General features: G+C 41.5%; 1 protein-coding gene across 3 annotated transcripts in view; it reads left to right on the top strand.

Moving 5' to 3' along the window:
• The window catches only part of CCDC170 (coiled-coil domain containing 170), an 89,012-nt gene extending 75,275 nt beyond the window's left edge, over positions 1-13,737 (top strand). For all 3 annotated transcript variants that reach the window (XM_065931109.1, XM_065931110.1, XM_065931111.1), the window contains exons 10-11: positions 8,525-8,761; positions 10,967-13,737. In XM_065931109.1, the coding sequence (XP_065787181.1) occupies positions 8,525-8,761; positions 10,967-11,167 (438 nt within the window). In that variant the 3' untranslated portion in view covers positions 11,168-13,737. The remainder of the gene's footprint in view (positions 1-8,524; positions 8,762-10,966) is intronic.
• The last annotated feature ends 4,543 nt before the right edge of the window (positions 13,738-18,280 follow it).

Genomic DNA, 18,280 nt, shown 5'->3' with positions numbered 1-18,280 from the left:
CTAGACTGCACCCATTCCGGAGCCTGAGGCTCCATTGCGCTCATGGGGAATATGGAAGGTGGCTAAAGATGCGAGAGGGACTGTGCTGTGGGAGCAGGCGGGGTGACCCTCTCAAGTGAAGGACACAGTGACCCGCCATCAGAGGCTCTGGGGCAGATGTCCTAAGTCGTGATCCTGGCTAAGTGTAGAGAGAGTGGCCATAGGACATCTGGCACAAGACAACCCTGTGAACCGGAAGCGTTAAGAGGAGTCACCCTAGCGGTAGCTAAGAGCGGAAGCAGGAAGAGAGAGCGGAAGCAGGAAGAGAGAGCGGAAGCAGGAAGCAGCAAGTGGAAGCTGAGGGCTGTGTTTGTAGAGTCTGTTCCTGTTTTGTCTCAGTGACTTCATCATTTTTTCACTGCGTTATTTTAAATTATTTAGAAGCGTCTTTCCACTTAACCTTTTCACAAGAAAGCCTGATTCTCATAATGAAGTTTTGCTCTTCGGATGATGTGATTATACAACCTGTGTTTCTGGTCACTGTGGCTGGCTTGAGAATTTCCAATTCCAGCATCAACATAGTAAGCAACGTTTTCAAATGTGGAGCACACACCACTGGTGTATGCACAGTGCTTCTAGGTGGTACAGGATGGGGTATTATATAATGTTCAATCCTTAAGTGAAAAATGGATTCCGTTTAATTTTTCTTTTAATTCTTTCACCATCAAGGAGAAAAATCTTAATTAGAGGTAATTATGTCCTATAACATGTTCTGGTCTACGTTTTAAACAATAAGCTTTATACTCAGTGCTGAGTACCAGCTCCAGTGGATCTGCTGTGCTGTGCTGTGGTTAATCGTTCAGTGGGGTCTGACTCTTTGTGACCCCATGGACTGTAGCCACCAGGCTCCTCTGTCCATGGGGTTTCTCCAGGCAAGGATACTGGAGTGGGTTGCCATGCCCTCCTGCAGGAGATCTTCCCACCCCAGGGATCCGACCCAGGTCTCCACATTGCAGGTGGGTTCTTTACAATCTGAGCCACCAGCGAAGCCCCCCAGTGGATCTGGGACCCACACAAATCCAGGATGATTTCACCTTGAGCTTCTTCTTAATTACACTTGCAAAGGCCCTTATTTCAAATAAGATGACAATCTGAGGTCTGGTAGGCATATTTTTTTGCATGGGTTGGGGGAGGGGGGACACTCTTACTCAATTAAGAATTAATTTCACCATTTATAGATGGTCAATCCAAAATAATCATTTGGACTACATTTCTATGTTTTATTTTTAAAATTGAGATAGAAATTATATGCTATAAAATTCACTCTTTGAAAGTACAAAGTTCAGTAGTTTTTGGTGTAATATATTGACAAGGTTGTACAATTATCTCCATTCCCTAATTCTAGAATTTGTCTGTTATCCACCACACCCCCCCCAAAAAAAACCCAAGAGACAAAATGCCATGTTCATCCTTTCCTCAAACTCTGTAAATCAATAATCTACTTTCTGTCTCTATGATGATTTAGTTGCTAAGTCGTGTCCTACTCTTGAGACTGCACATACTGTAGCCTGCCAGGCTCCTCTGTCCACGGGCTTTTCCAGGCAAGAGTACTGAAGTGTGTTGCCATTTCCTTCTCCATGGGATCTTCCTGACCCAGGGATTGAACCGGGTCTCCTTCACTGCAGGCTGATTCTTTACTGATTGAGCTACTGTCTCTGTGGGTTTGCCCATCTGGACATTTCATATAAATGGAACCATACAGTATGTAGCCTTTTGCCTCTGGCTTCTTTCACTTTTTGTGTTTTCAAGGTTCACCCATATTGTGATCAGTACTTCATTCCTGTATTAATCAGAGTTCTCCAGAGAAACAGAACTAATTGGTTGTGTACACACACACACACACACACACACACAGAGATTTGTCTTAAGGAAGTGACCCACATAATTATGGAAGCTGGCAAGTTCAGAATCTGCAGGATGAGCCAGCAGGCTGGAAACCCAGGAAGAGCCAGTCCAAAGCTTGTCTGCTGGAAGAGTTCTTCTCTTACTTTAGGGGAAGTCAGTCTTTTTTCTATTCAGGCCTTCAACTGATTGGTTGAAGTTCACCCATGTTATGGAAGGGAAATATTAATCTTATGCTGAAACACCCTCACAGAAAATTCATGATAATGCTTGACCAAATATCTTGACCGTGTGGCTCAGTCAAATTGACACATAAACTTAACCATCACATTTCTTTTTAATGGCTGAATAATATTCCATTGTTTGGACATACTATGTTTTGTTTATTCAGTATCTGATGGACATTTGGATTATTTCCATTTTTTTTGTTCATGATGAATATGTCTGTTTTGAACATTTGCATGCCAGTTTTTTTAATGCATTTCTGTGTCTATTGCAAAACATGGTTGCAAACTTTGACACCTAGGTTACTCAAACCTTCCTTTTAAAGACCCATGTATTAAATTTCCTCTTGAAATTCTAGACCAGGGAAAAGCAGACCTTTCCAGATAAGTTACTAAATTTTAGTTTAGCAGGCAGACATAAGTACTGTAGAAATCCCTTTGTGAAAGAAAAAGTCTTGTCTAGATTTCCCCTTCCTATGTTGAGCCAGAGTAATTTTGTTTTAATATTGCTTACATATGTACAAACTTAATACTGTATAGAAATTTCTTAATCTCATTATATTTTTACCACTATAAAATCCAAATCAATTTAGAAATCAAAGTGTAAAACTAGAATTTAAAAACTGGCAATATTGGGGACTTCCCTCGTGGTCCAGTGGCTAAGACTCTGCTCTCTCCCTGCAGGGGCTTGTCGGATCCTGGTTGATCCATATTCGATCCCTGGTTGGATAACTAGATCCCACATGGCACAGCTAAAGATCCTGAGTACCACAGCTAAGACCTGGTGCAGTCAAATAAATAAATATGTAATTTAAAATGGGCAATATTAATCACTATACTAGATTTTATTTCACTGAAATCACCATTAATAAGAATACATAGTACCAACTGCTTGTGTGTGGTATGGGCTCCTTTCGTTCTGGCACGTGGACAGTTTATGTTGTCTAAGAGTAAATTATTAATTCGAAGAGTGAATTATTCTGCTATGTGCGTTTATGTTGCTGCTGCAGATGCTTTGTTTGTACATATATCATGACACAGTTTGGCCTCCGCTTGGCATGAACACATTATTTATGTATTAACTCTACCTTTGATCTTTCTTCATTAACCTAGGATAATTAAAATTGTGTTACTAATTGGCGGAAGTGTAGCCTTATGCACAAATGCAAATGCAGGGACTGAAACAGGTGGCAGGACTCCAGTTCTTTGCATAACTCATGAAATGCCAGTTGCTTCATAGCTGGTGTGAATTATGATTAGTTTCAGCTGAAAAGGCTGAAATGCACAACAGTGGCTTGGTGAGGAGAGATGTTTGCTGCTTTCTTACTGAAAGGAAGCATGGATGTAGTCATTCCATGTTTAGGAGGATAGCTTCATGGTCATCACTAATCCTGGCTTGTTCTCTCTGCCTTACCGTCCTGGCGATAACTTTCCTCCTCAAGACCACCTCTTAGGGAAGGTTAGCTACCTGGGCTCTGCCTCATTCCAGGCACGAGGCAGGAAGCAAGGTGGAAGGAGACCCAGTATGCCACTTTCCAGGAACCGTACAACACTTTTTAGTTTTCGTTGGCTGGAACTTAGTCCCTGGAGCTCACTTAGATGAAGTCAGCCTGAGAGATGGGTCTTTATTCTGGGAAGTAATAAAAAAAGGAAGACCAGATATTCAGTGGAGAGCTTTCAGACTGTACCACAGGACACAATCTTGGGAGCTGTGGCCAAAAATCAGTAGTCAGATAACCAGAAAGTAGTGGAAAACAGCCATTATCTTTCTTGTAGTCTCTCAAGGACACACTCAAAGGGGATAAGAATCTTCAGCCTCCAGCAAAGCTCTCATCTGCTTACTGACTCGGCTTCCTATGCTCCTCCCACACTTCAGAATGCTCTCCAACCTGGCCCGTGTTGCCTTAGTTTTTTATTTTTCCCCCTGACCTACCAATCATGAACTGAGCTCTGATTATGTTGACTCATTGACCTTGAATTGCCCTGGACTCACCCAGCTTTGAATGTATGCATCAAGCAGAACCTGTGAGAAAGGACCTCCTGGGTGAGGTGGGGGAATGGAGGTGAACTCAATCTGCAAAGTAGAACAGCTTCCTATGATTTCTGTTCCAGTTCCCTCCTAGGAAAATCTCTGGGGTTCTTTGTGGAGGGGTGCAGCATCCCTGGGCAGCCCTTCTCCTCTGCTGTCCCACCCCTTTGAGTGAGTGCCTGTACAGTGCAGGGCTTCTGCAGGGTCTTGTTTTTTGTTTGTTTAAACTTTTTATTTTGTATTGGAGTATAGCTGATTAGCAATGTTGTGATAGTTTCAGGCGAACAGCAAAGGGACTCAGTCATACGTGTACATATATCCATTCTCTTGCAAACTTTCCTTCCATCCAGGCTAACATATAACATTGACAAGAGTTCCATGTGCTATACACTTATCCATTTTATATATAACAGTGTGTGCATGACCTTCCCAGAGTCCCTAACTATCCCTTCCCTCCTGGCAACCTTAAGTTTGTTCTCTGTGAGTCTCCCTCTGTTTTTTAAGTTCATTTGTATCGTTTCTTTTTTTGATTCCACATATAAGGGATGTCATACAATATTTTTTCTCTGTTTGGCTTAGTTGACTCAGTATGATAATCTCTAGGTCTATCCATGTTGCTGCAAATAGCATTATTTCATTCTTTTTTTTATAACTGAGTTAATATTCCATTTTATACATGTATCACATCTTTATCCATTCCTCTGTTGATGGGCATTTCTTGGCTATTGTAAACAGTGCTGCAATGAGCATTGGGGTGCATGTATCCTTTTGGATCATATTTTTCTTCAAATATATGCCCAGGAGTGGGACTGCAGGGTCATATGGTAGGTCTATTTTTTAGGGAACTTTTATACTGCTCTCCATAGTGGCTGTAACCTTAGGGTCCTATTTTCCGTACACTCTCCAGAAAACCCTGCAGGTGGAGGATGTAGGTTCTCTCACAGATTGAATGGATCAGATTTTACATTTAATCACCTTCTCTTTCAGAGCCGTTGGCCTTTATAACACAGGAGAGAATAGTTCGCCAGATTTGAAATGTTTTTCCTCCAGGAGGCAGATGCCAGATACATTATTCACCAGAAGGGAAACAGTCTCAGAATGTGATCCATCCTGGCTGGGGTCTGCATGGTGCTTCAGTCCTGTTTATGACCATCTCAGACCCACTGGGAAAAACTTAGGGACACAGACTCTCACTGAACTCTGGGCTGGCTCTGAGACGTTCTCTTAGTTGAATTAAGAAACCCATTTGCCCTGCTCCCCTCCCAGCAATCTTGTTTGACTTAGGAGGCTGAGAAGGCCTTCCCAATGTTGGCTCCCAGTTCTGTCCTGGTGGTTTGGCTTGGACTCTGTAACTTGCTCCCTGACAACAGGAATTCAGGCAGCCCTCAGGATTGTGATAAAGTCTCATATTTTTGAGAAATTCTTGGCTATAAATTCTTCTCATTAGGACTTGATTTATGTGCTTCTAACTCTCCAAGTTGTGTTCCATCTTTTTTGGTAGATGGCCCACTGTAAATGTTTTTTCCAAGCTGAGCAGAAAGGCTGAATATATCTCCTCTTCTGTTAATACAACGTTTTTAATTCCATGTAGCAATCCCAGAAACTTCTCTCTTTACCCCGTGTTTTCTCTTCAGCCCTGAGATTGTTGGCACGTGAACGGGATCTCTGTGAAAGGGAGATCACTTTGTTTTAAGGTTGATACTGATTTCGCCCATCTAACGTTCCCTATTTGTAAAATATTTGAAAAAATACAGAATGTATTTTTAGAGCTCTTGTTCATATAATTTATAAATAAATGTGCATATATATTCAAAATTTTTTACTGATAGGATACTTCATACATGCCTCAATCATGCCTGGGAAAGCTCCCTTCTCAAGTTTTTATTTTGAAAAATTTCAAACATATAGAACAGTTGCAAGAATAGCATAACAGACATTCTTCTACTGTTCATGTAGATTGTTGACATTTTACTGATTGTTGTGTTTTGCATAATGAGAGAGAGACAAAGACAGAGAAAGGAATCATTTGAGAGTACATCATGTCACTTCATGCCTAAATACTTCCAAGGTATCTCTTAAGAACAAGAGAATTCTTCTGTGTGATCATAGTAAAATCGCTGCACCCAGGATTCAACACTGAGATACTATTGTAATATACTGGTTCTGATTTACCATCTGTATTCAAATGCGGGTTTTGATAACTTGGGGTTCATGAATGATCTCCAAGGTCAGCCCCCATTTCCTTGTCTTGAGTGCTTGCTCTGCTGCTGCTAGTTCATTGGCTAGAAAGCTGACTCAGAACCCCTTCTCCTCGGTGTTGCTTTATTTCCTCCATGTTTCCCAAGCTATAGCAGTTGTTCTCGCACCTTCTCAGTTGTAAGACCCACAGCAGCTGTCAGTTTCCCAAGGGATTTCCTCTCTCCTTCATGGAACCAGTGAAAAAATGTTGAACTTGTGCAAGCATGTCTGCCATCAACTTCCTCTCTGCCTGGAAAGGAATTCAGTTTCTTAAGAAGTTGTGTGTGTGTGTGTGTGTGTGTGTATGTGTGTGTGTGTGTGTGTGTGTGTGTGTGTGTGTGTGTGTGTGTGTGTGGTGGTGGTGGTAGGTAAAAACAAGTTTCCAGTTTAGGCATTTGACTCAAGCTTTCTCAGTTTAATGACATCACCCAGACAATATAAATCTGATGATTTTCCATCTGGACATCAGTATCCCAAGCAGGCACTTTTCTTCCATAGCATGTCATAATCCAATCTGAGAATCGCTTCTACTATTCCTCTGACTTTCCAGAAGTGTTGGAGGACTCTTCAGAGTTTAGGTCAGGTCAGCTTGTGCTCCTTACGCTGTAATTCTGGAACTCAGTCTCTGTGAAGATGCGCTCTAACCCCAAGACTTGGTCAAGATTTTAATCTCTGATGGTAGCATCCAAATGCAGTCTAGGGAAATCACAACAATCTCAAAATCCTTCAGCAATAAACAATCAGCTGTCTGAAAAACTAAACGATAGTGGTTGCTCTATTATTGTTACTCAAAAAAAAAAAAAAGAAGAAGAAGAATAAAAGAGAAAACCAAAGGAGGATTTCATTCATCAAGAGCAACAATATTTTAAAGCATCTTTTTTTTCCATTTCTCTCTCTTTAGTTTCCTCCCTACATGGCATCCTACATCTCCTCACAAGTCCCTCTTCCATCCTCCCAAGTTTCTTCCAAGAGTAGTTTCTGCAGCCTGTTTACCAGAGACTCTTTGCACTCCTCTCTCAGTAGATTAGTTTAGTCTCTCAGGCTTTCTTCTTCCCTGACACTCTCCCCATTATTCAGCTTCATCCTGGGAACCACAGGATGGGAGGAGATGCAGCAAGAAATTATCCTTCCTTCTTAGGAAAGAAGGGATGTAATGAAAGGGGAAGGGAGGAGACAGCACACACTCATTATTTGGTATCTTTTATTTTTATTACTTTCAGATGTTACCTTTAAATGATTTTCAATAAAATTGAAACACAAATTCTTGCTTTTTCTTGGAGACTATGACCGTAGGCCTTATCTGAACTGTTAGGAGGCTCAGAACTAAATTCAGAGCTCTGCTAGTTTTTCTGCTTTGTCCATCCCATATGCACTTCTTAATTTATTTCAAAGGAATTCCTTTTTTAGAGGCTTCTTTGTAAATATGCTTTCTGATCTCAGTTTTACCAAGATGTAATTTACATACCATAAATCTCACTCTTTTAAAAGTGTACAATTCAATGGTTTTTAGTATATTCACAGAATTGTGTAAAAATCACTGCTATCTAATTTCAGAATATTTTCATCACCCCCAAAAAGAAACCGTGTATCTGTCAGCAGTTACTCTTTATTCTCTACTCCCACCAGCCCCTGGCCTTTTCTGGATCCTTCATGTAAATGGAATCATACAATAAATGGTCTTTTGTGACTGACTTTTTCCTCTTAGCATAATGTTTTCAAGGCTTATCTGTTTTGTAATATCTATCAGTACTTTGTTCCTTTTTATTGCTTCATAATACTCTATTGTATGGATATACCACATCTTCTTTGTTTACTCATCCATTAAGAGATATTCAGGCTATTTTCAGTTTTTGGTGATTATGCATAGTGCTACTAGAAACATTCATGCACAGATTTTGTGTGGACATAAGTTTTTAGTTCTCTTGGATCTATGTGCCTTGGAGTGAAATTGCTGGGTCATAGGTCAACTATTTGTTTACAGTTTGAAAACGGACCAACTGTTATTCACAGCAGTTACATCATTTTGCATTCCATTATTTATTTATTTTAAAAAGTTGTTAAATGAATTTCATTAACTTCTGGTTTGTCTTGTTTATACAGTTTTCCTAAATAAATGCAGATGAAATTATTAGCATTCTCTTTGACTTCTTAGATTAAAACTTTGGAACAGACCAAAGCCATCGAAGACCTAAATAAATCCAGAGACAAACTGGAAAAGATGAAGGAGAAAGCTGAGAAAAAACTGCTGTCTGTCAAATCAGAACTGGAGACTACAGAGCATGAAGCTAAGGAGAATAAAGAGAGGGCCAGGAACATGCTAGAAGTTGTAACCAGTGAAATGAAGACACTAAAAAAATCTCTGGAAGAAGCAGAAAAGAGAGAAAGAAAGGTGGGTAGAAATCTGGTGTTGAGACCTTATTTTGGAAAGATAGGACAACTCAAAAGCGTGATAATTATTCATGTATTTCTTTATATCCATTTAATCAGGCTTTCTACATAATTCTAACATATCTATATTTGCCCTCTCCCATCTTTTTGGCATCAAAACAGCCATTATGATTTACTCCAGTAAGAAAAGCAATTCACCTTTAATGGCACGGATTGTAGCAAAGAAAAAGATATTATTATCAAAGCCATGGAAAGCCTGTGAAAAGCCAGGTTCTGGCCATGGAGAGGTTTTTTTTTTTTTTTTTAATTATGTTTGCTGATTGCCTCTGAAGTTCGCGTTATCCCACATCTTCTAACGTTATCCAGGCCTTCAGCCTCAGGAGGGAAATTTTATCTCCAGCAGAGATCAGTTGCAGGAAACGGTCCCAAATCACAAACAGTGGCACCCAGACCCGATGGCCGGCCGAGCCCAGGTGTAAACCATAAAACAGAACTTGTGCGCCCGCTGGGTGCAGGGCGGGGTGTTATCTGGTGAGGCCATCAGGAGGTCAGGCAGAAAGAAACATTTCCTGGGCAGCCTGACCCCTGCTTTTGGCTTTCATCTCACTCGCTCTCTGCAGCCCAGAAGGGCACAGTGAGGACTCTGATCCCAGGATATTTTTTCTCTTTAGCAGCCTCTGCTTTGGCTCATGTGTCAGGCAGAGCTGAGGAAGGCCAAACTCCAAGAGTGAGTGGTCTCAGTGGTAACTTCTCAGCATTTAATAGCTTTGGCCATATTCAGAGGGTGGAAAAGTTTGAGGAAAGCTTTTTCACTGGGGAGATTAGGCTGAAGAGAGTGTTTAATTTCCCATGTTGGACTCAGCATAGGAAGGGGCTTGGGAAGTGAATGAGCACATGGAGATGATGTTTGGATGGAACTTCTCCTGGAGGAACATCTGTCTTTGAATTGGTTCACACCTTTTGTGAAATGGAAGGGGTCATCTGGCCATCTTTAGTTGATCTACTCCTGTTTTTGCCTAGAATCACAGCAACCAGTCTATGAGAACTGAAGGGGTATAAGTCACATGTTGTCCATCTTCTTTGGCCCCAAACTCCCATTTTTCCTTTTGTGATGGACAAATAATTGTCCCAGAGAGTCCAATGTGCTGTGAGATGGCAATCCGTGTGATGTGATTTGATCAACACTTAGAAGTCCTCCATATCCATCAGCTCATACTTCTTCTGCCATTGGTTCTTCCTTTAGTTGAAGAGGTTCATTGCCCAGTTAACGCCCCAGTGCATAAGCATGTATCATGTGACAGACTCAACCACACCAACAATTGTAAAGCATTTCTTAGTGTGCAGAACACATACACAGTTGACTGTCATTTCATTTGATCTAACTTCAGAACAGGCATGGGAGGTAGGTAGGTAGGTTGCTCATTCACCCTGGAAGTGAGAAAATGAAATCTTATCAAGGCCAGAGTCTCCTTTATAGTGACTGAACTGGGCTTCTTGATTTGGTAGCAATACCACATTAATTGGTAGCTCAGACGGTAAAGAATCTGCCTGCAATGCAGGAGACCCAGGTTGGATCCCTGGATCGGGGAGATCCCTGGAGAAGGAAATGGCTATCCACTCCAGCATTCTTTCCTGGAGAATCCCCTGGATAGAAGAGCCTGATGGGCTACAGTCCACGGGGTCCCAAAGAGTCAGACAGAAGTGAGTGACTTTACTACTACTAACGCATTAATTGGCTCATCATAAAAGTGGTTATCTAAAAAAAAAAAAAAAAAAAAAAAAAAAAAAAGTGGTTATCTAGAGGGTGGGATGGAGTGGGAGGTGGGTGGGAGGCTCAGGAGGGAGGGGACATATGTATACCTATGGCTGATTCATGTTGATGTACGGTGGAGGCCAACACAGTATTGTAAAGCAATCATCCTCCAATTAAAAGTAAATAAAAAGAAAAGTGGTTATGAAATTGCTGAAAGTTGGTGTCTGAAAGGACTTTAGAGGTAATTTTGTAGGCTAGCCTCCTCCACCCCCCGCTCCTTCCTTCTTCTTCATCTTTTTATAAATGAGAGAATTAACTGAAGAGTAGCAAGAGTAAGTAAGTAGGCTAGCTCATGCAGACCTGGGTTTTCCACAGGTGTTTGGATTGCGTTTGATCTGGCAGTGTTGCTGTGATCTATTCTCTCGATTCACGTGGTTCCGTTTGCTGTTGCAGCTGGTGGACTTCAGGGAGGTGGTTTCTCAGATGCTGGGCTTGAACATGATGAGTCTTGCTCTTCCTGACTATGAAATCATCAAATGTCTGGAAAGACTGATCCATGCACACCAGCATCACTTTGTCACCTGTGCCTGCCTCAAAGACATGACTGCAAAGCAGGATAGGCCCCCACAAGGCCACTTACAACTTCTTCACTGAACGCTGTATCTCCTGAGGGAGGTGGGGATGATGAGAGATAGGACGCAATTCTCAATTTCATAAATTCCCCAATCCTTTGAAATTTGATCAGTGTGTGAATATTGCATTCTCTGATGATACTGCAAGAATCCATCATGGACAAAAAGGGATCTTAAGAGTGCCATCCTTAGGTAAGTGTTTGGCACTATAAACAACTATTATTTTATTTGCTAGCACTTTGGGACTCAAGACAAAGTTTACTAGATTGCGTATCTAGAACTGGAAATGATGGTAGGGAATGAGCATTTATGTGGTATCTATTATGAGACAGGGATTCTACTACACTTTAATTCTTATAATAATAAAGTGGAGAAACTGTAATGTCTCTATTTTATAACCTCTATGAGGCTCAGAGAGGTGATCTTGGTTACCTACCTATGATTGTAGTTAATTACTGACAGAACCAGAATGAATACCACACTGGCTCTGTATCAAAGGCCACACTTTCTCTGTTATTTCAGTCTTTCTGTTTCTCTTGAACTCCTGTGACTCTGGTGAAAATTACCTGCATCAGAAAAGAAGGAAAACATCCTTACAATCAAAGATTGAAGCCCAGAAGTGACTGAGAGTTATAAGTGTAACCCCTATGATTTCTTTAAAAAGCCATATACCTAATTATTTGAATGAAACATACCGAAGTCTGAGGTCCTGTAAAAAGAAAAAAAAAAAAAAAAAAGAAAAGTACCTCTTTAAAATGTTGCAACCACATCACATATGGTGGTAATCTTTAATGTTTGAACAGAGCTGAGCTCTGTACTTGAAAAATAAAAACTTTAACATAAAATACCTATAAGATAAAGAAAATCTACACAGTTTATTCACCAATATATCAAATGTAAGGGGCTTTGCTGGTGGTTCAGATGGTAAAGAATCTGCCTACGATGCAGGAGACCCAGTTTCGATCCCTGGGTGGGGAAGATCCCCTGGAGAAGGAAATGGCAACCCACTCCAGTATTCCTGCCTGGAGAATTCCATGGACAGAGGAGCCTGGCCAGCTACAGTCCATGGGGTCACAAAGAGTCGGACACAACTGAGTGACTTTCACTTTACTTTTACTTTATATCAAATGTACTGACAACAGGGATAACTTTCTCAAGATGGAGATTACATAGTGCATTTCTATTATTTTATGTCTTCTTTTTAAATTTCTGTTTCACAAATATTTTTCAGGAAACCATATTCTTAGCTTCCCAAGAAAAACATGTTTCTCTTTGGGCAATATTCTTATTTCTTTCCTCCAAAAAAATTTTTTTTATATAATCCCTTAAAACATCAGTGTCTAATTAAAGGAGAAGGACGAAAATAGATTCTACCCAAACATTAAAAGAAAATGAAGACTAGAAGAAAGGAAATGAGTTTCACACAGTTTGGATGACAGCTGACGGAGAGGGAGTATGACCAAGGAACTCTGCTGGGGGGTGGGTCATCTCTGCCTGGCTTTTTCCATCACACGCATTTTGCTATTGCACGGCCCTGACTGAGGACATGGACCAGGTCTGCACAGTCGGGGAGGTAGCTGTGTATTCTCCCAGGGGAAGGTCTGAGGTCTCTGGAGATCCCTTCATGTGCTCCAAAGGTGCATTGGCTGCTGCCCTGGACCACATTCACCTCAGTGGAGAAGGCGGCTTCACTCTTTGGATCTCTGGGGGATGGAAGTGCTGCGTGATTCTGCTCCAACCAGGCCACGGAACGCAGTCTGCTGAGGGGTACAAGGTCCACGCCAGGGCACGGGGAGATCAGTTTTTGTACATTCACTCTGTTTTCATTTTCCAAATACACTCTTTGATGAACTTCATTTTCTCTGTACATTTCCTTTCTACACTCTTCAAAGGTACTTTTAACAACATCACTTTAAAACACATAAACTGTGTCATAATATTATTTTTCCATTTTGATTTATTAGTTCTATTCACTAATTTTAGTTCTATACTCATATAAGAGATTAAAAAGGGTCTGGAGTGGTTAGTACTGTACTTTCTCTTTATCATGCAGAATTACAATCCATTTATCCAAATAAACATTTATATAATATTTCCAATATATAACTCAAATACAGATACAATCATCTTTAATACACATAGAAATATTTAAAATCTTTGAATATAATCTTTAGGAATTTCTGGTGGAAAGACTACATCTACATGGCATAAGGAAAATAAATTCTGTCTGTGTACATATGTCCACATGCACAGTAAGTATGTGTCATTTGGACACATTGACAACCCTTTAGTAAAGCTATTACCCTCCTTGTTGAAGTGCCAGCTGGTTGTCGTCCTTCCCTCTGTGGCATCATTCCAGAGTTGGCAGGCCAGCTTCACAAAATTTTGTGTTAGATTTTGTTCTTCTGTAATATCCATGTATATTTTATGTTGTCCAATAAAATGCGCTAGTGTGATGTGATTTTCTAAACAGAGTATTAAAATATTTAACATTAACTATTCTACTGAATCACTTGAGTGATAATTACTACTGAGGTTGTTATTATGATCCTTGTCTGAGGCATTTCAATGTATGCATAGAATATCTCAATTAGGAAAAATAAATTTAAACCTGATCCATCTAAATTTCCAGTTTTACTTTGTCTTTCAGATGAACAGTGAGTGATTCAAGGATAGAGTGGTAGGTGGAAAAGTTGTTAAAGAATGTCTACACTATTGATACTGTAGTCATATTTAGGACTTAGAAATGGAGCCTAATTTTCACTGGGGAAGCATCTCATGGTTACATACCCTTTGACTGGGAAGGCTCCACCCACTTTACCAAGTAGCGATTTTATCTCTATGGTTACACACTCCATTAACTTGTCTTCAGCAAGTGGGGTCTGGATGTTTCCCTTTCCCCTCTGCAACCTCCACCCTATTCTTCTTTCGCCTTTGTATAAAAAACATCATTCTTTTGAGGATCCTGTTAACATATAACTTTCTATCCTTATAACAGCTACCTGCTAACATCTATTCTTCCTACTGAAGACTGTCAAAATGGTTCAGAGGTTTTCCACTCCCATCAAGTACTATCTTTGTCTTAGATGACTTTCAAGCCTGTAAAGCAAACCGACACAACGTTCTGTCTTTAGTTTCTCGGCCATCTCAGCTCTCATACCTTTACCTCCTTTGTTTCATCCACTCACTTCCTAGACTGAAGATTACAGCAGTGGTAAAGTTTCCTCCTGTGATGCTGGAACTACAGGAGACCCTGGTTTCATCCCTGGGTTGGGAAGACCTTCCATGGAGAAGGAAATGGCAACCAACTCCAGTATTCTTGCCTAGGAAATCCCATGGACAGAGGAGCCTGGGGGGCTACAGTCCATGGGGTCACAAGGAGCTGGACACAACTGAAGCAACTGAGCACAGTGTTATTTCTAATGTAGACTCCCTTAAACAGGGGCTTCCCCAGCGGCTCAGTGGTAAAGAGTATACAACGCAGGAGCCGCAGGAGACGTGGGTTTGATCCCTGGATTGGGGAGATCCCTGAAGGAGAGCATGACACCCCACTTCAGTATTCTTTCCTGGAGAATCCCATGCACAGAGGAGCCTGGAGGGCTACAGTCCGTAGGGTCGCAAAGAATCAGATACGACTGAAGTGATTTAGCATGGCATGGCACCTTAAGCAGAGAGATTTTGGGGTGCCCTGTGGAAAGATCCAGGGTTAGACTAGCTTCTTGGCTAGATCCAGGGACTGTGCATTGTTTTCTGATTCTTTTGGCTTTTATCCATCTTTTGTTGGATAAAAAAGATTTGTTTGTCTTTGTCCATTGGACTCACTTGCTTCTTCTGGAGATGGTTTCTCTAGGCTGCCAAGAAAGATGACCATAAGCAGTTATAAGATCTTCGTAAGTGAGAAACTGAACTGAGAAAGGGAGATTCTCTGCCTCTAACATTCGTGGAAGAAATCTCAGGGAATGGTCTGATCATCTCTTCTTAGTCATATACCTACCCCTGAGTCAATCACTGTAGCCAGAAGGATGAGCTCACTGACTTGCACCTATGCCAACCCCAGCAGTGAGGGTGAGGTGAAGCTCCAGGATAATCTGTTCAACAAGAACCACATGTGAAAATAGAAAGCTCCCCAGAGAAAGAGAAGCTGGAAGGACAGACAGCACAATCCATTGCATGTGGCCAAATTGAGGACCTTCTAATCACCTAGAACTTCTCCACCTCTGAAATCTTAAGTTCTCCAGAGCCTCTGATATCCCAGAATTCTGTCTTTTACTCCCAAATAGCTGTTCTTTGCGATCCCTTGGTCCTCATATTTTTTCTTCCTTACTATACTTGCTAGTCTTCACTCCATTTGGAGCCAGCCATTTCCTCAATCAATCATTGAGGAAATGATTGATTTCCTCAATCATTCTCTTCCTAATACTTAAATACCTAATACCTAATCCTTAAACTTCTTGTTCCCTTGCCCTTCTTCCTTTAACTTGGAATTAATCCCAACCAGCAATGTTTTTGCTGCTTTTCCTGCCCCACTGAATGAGACGGGAAATCACACGAAAGCATGGCTAAGTGTTATGCTGGATCCATGGCCTTTGATCTCACTTTGAGCCCTTTGTACTAATTGGTACTCCTTCACCATTTTCCTGGTTAGATCTCACTGCCATTTTCTAAAATGACTGTTGCAAATATTCTCCATTCCCTCAAGGCTCTTATCTTGTGTCCTCCTTCACTGTCAGCCAATAATCTTGTTTTCTAATTCACCCAGAAAATAGAAGCCATTGTAGGAAATACCTTTAATACCTGATCCTAACACAGCCCAGTACATGTGCCCACCCATCCTTGCCTCCTTCTCTCCTCCCGCCTTGGGTGGCCTCTTATATCTTCAGCAGCTTAACCCTATTAGTTGTTTTCCTCTCTCAACTGTTTTCCACCTCACCATTAGTAGCTTCTTTCCATCAGCATTTGAATATATTCAAATCTCTTTTGTCTTAAAAAATGTCACACCTTCTACTCCACCACTTAGAGCCTTGGTTTTCTCTCTCTCTTCACAGTTGAACCATTTGCAAGTGTGGTTTGTACTGCTGTCTTTCTGGTTTTATGTCCCATTCATGCCATCATCCATGGCAACCTAGCCTCTGCCTCCCCTCACGCAGCTCTTAGATTTTTTGTTAACAAATCTGTTTCTTTTGAAGTGTTGTCTTACTCGATCTTTCTGAAACATTTGATGTAATTGACCATTTCCTTCTTGAAACATTCTCTTCCATTAACTCCCATACCATGACATTCAACTCCCTTTCTTTCTGCCTCTTTGGGCACTTGAGTTAGGTTATTTTAAGGTTATCAGACACAAATGAGAGATCTGTGTAAGGATAAGTGTGGATATAACTGTGAATGGGAATCTTGACCTCACAGTCAGAACTCAGTGGGGTAGTCATGCATCGCATCAGCTGGAACAAGTTGTTAATCCAGGCACTGGAGTGCCAGTTTCTGGGTACCATGTGGCTGCCATGGCTGGATTCTCGTCGCATGAGTGCTGGTGTCCTTCGATGCCACAATGACTCAACCTCTCCTTCTACCGCTTCCGCCCATACCGCCATCCTCTCCTTGTTCTCCTCTCAGCCTTTAGCATCTACTTGTGCTTCTTCCGGGCTTCCCCTTGCCTCTCTTTTCTAGTACTTCCTGGCTTTTCTGCGTATCTTCCCACCTCGGCTCCCCCCATCAACTCCCCTCATCCTCTCTCTCTCTGATTCGCTTCCTAGGGAGAGCTTGGTTGGTGTAGTCAGCCACTCTTCAGTATGAGGAGCACGTTTACACAGGGACAAGCTTGTAGATCGTTTTCCCCTAAGATCAGGCCCCCATTTCTGGTCCATGTACTGTGGTCACGAAAGTGGGGTCTCCTTGTCTGTCTCTTGGATGTAAGTGTTCCATCAGTCCCTAGTCTCCTTTCCCCGTAGTTTATACACTGTCCGGTGCATTAGCCACTGGCCTCAGGCAAGTTACTTTTCTCTCTGTGCCTCAGTTTTCTCATCTGTAAAATGGATATAAAATACCTGCCTGCTATGGGTTGACTGGTGTTCCCCATGTCAGAGATGTTAAAGTCATAACTCTCAGGACCTGTGCATGACATCTCATTTGGAAATGGAGTCTTTGCAGATGAACAAGTTAAGATGAGGTGATCAGGGTGGACCTTGATCCAATGTGATTGGTGTCTATAAAAAGGGGAAATTTGGGCACAGGAAGACACGCACACAGGGAGAACACCCAGTGAGGATGAAGGCAGAGATTGGGGTGATGTGGCCACAAGTTGAAGAATGCCAGACATTTCCAGCACAACACTGGAAACTGGGAGAGAAACATGCAATAGGTTGTTTCTCTCAACCCTCAGAAGGAACTACCCCGCCAACACGTTGGTTTCACACTTCTGGCCTCCAGAACTGTGAGTCAGTGAATCCTGTTGTTTAAGCCACCCAGTTTGTGGAATTTTGTTAATGAAGCCCTAGGCAACGAATACACTGTAAGACTGCTATAAGGGATAAATAATGGAAAGTCTTTAGAAAATATTCTGGAACGTGGGGAATACTCAATGCATGTGAATATCACTAAGCAGTTCCTCCATTTCTCATGGCTTTAATGATCATTTATGTGATGATGATGCCAGCTTTTATCTCTCTAGATTAGAGCTTTGTCCTGATCTTCACACTGACCTAGGCAGCCGAGTGGTGTGAAGGGGATACATACAGGATTTGAGCAAAATAGACTCGGATTCAAATACAGGCTCTCCTGAGTGACTTGAGCTACTTGATTAAACTCTGAGTGAGCACTGTGGTGCTTCAGGACTATAATAGGAATGGCAAGTTTCCGCATAGAGTCCTTGTAACAGTACGATGAGTTGACATATGTAAAGTGCATAGCTTGGAACATGGGTGTTACAAGAGCTCAATGAATGTGATTAAATCCTGTCTGTTCCACCGCCTGCCTTCTCCCTCATCTACCCATTATACACCATTAACACCGCAGTTGTTTACACATCATTATCTCTTCCTCAGTCTCTGCTTTAATGTTCCTGGCATGAGGCATTTCCCCCTCCCTCCTCCATTGTAGTCTGAGGGATCTCTTAAAAAGTACAGATAGGATCCTGGGA

Source organism: Muntiacus reevesi, chromosome 3 (assembly GCF_963930625.1).
Source record: "Muntiacus reevesi chromosome 3, mMunRee1.1, whole genome shotgun sequence".
Taxonomy (NCBI): domain Eukaryota; kingdom Metazoa; phylum Chordata; class Mammalia; order Artiodactyla; family Cervidae; genus Muntiacus; species Muntiacus reevesi.
Note: the sequence above shows the minus strand (reverse complement) of the source record. Positions and strands in the feature narration are given on the sequence as shown.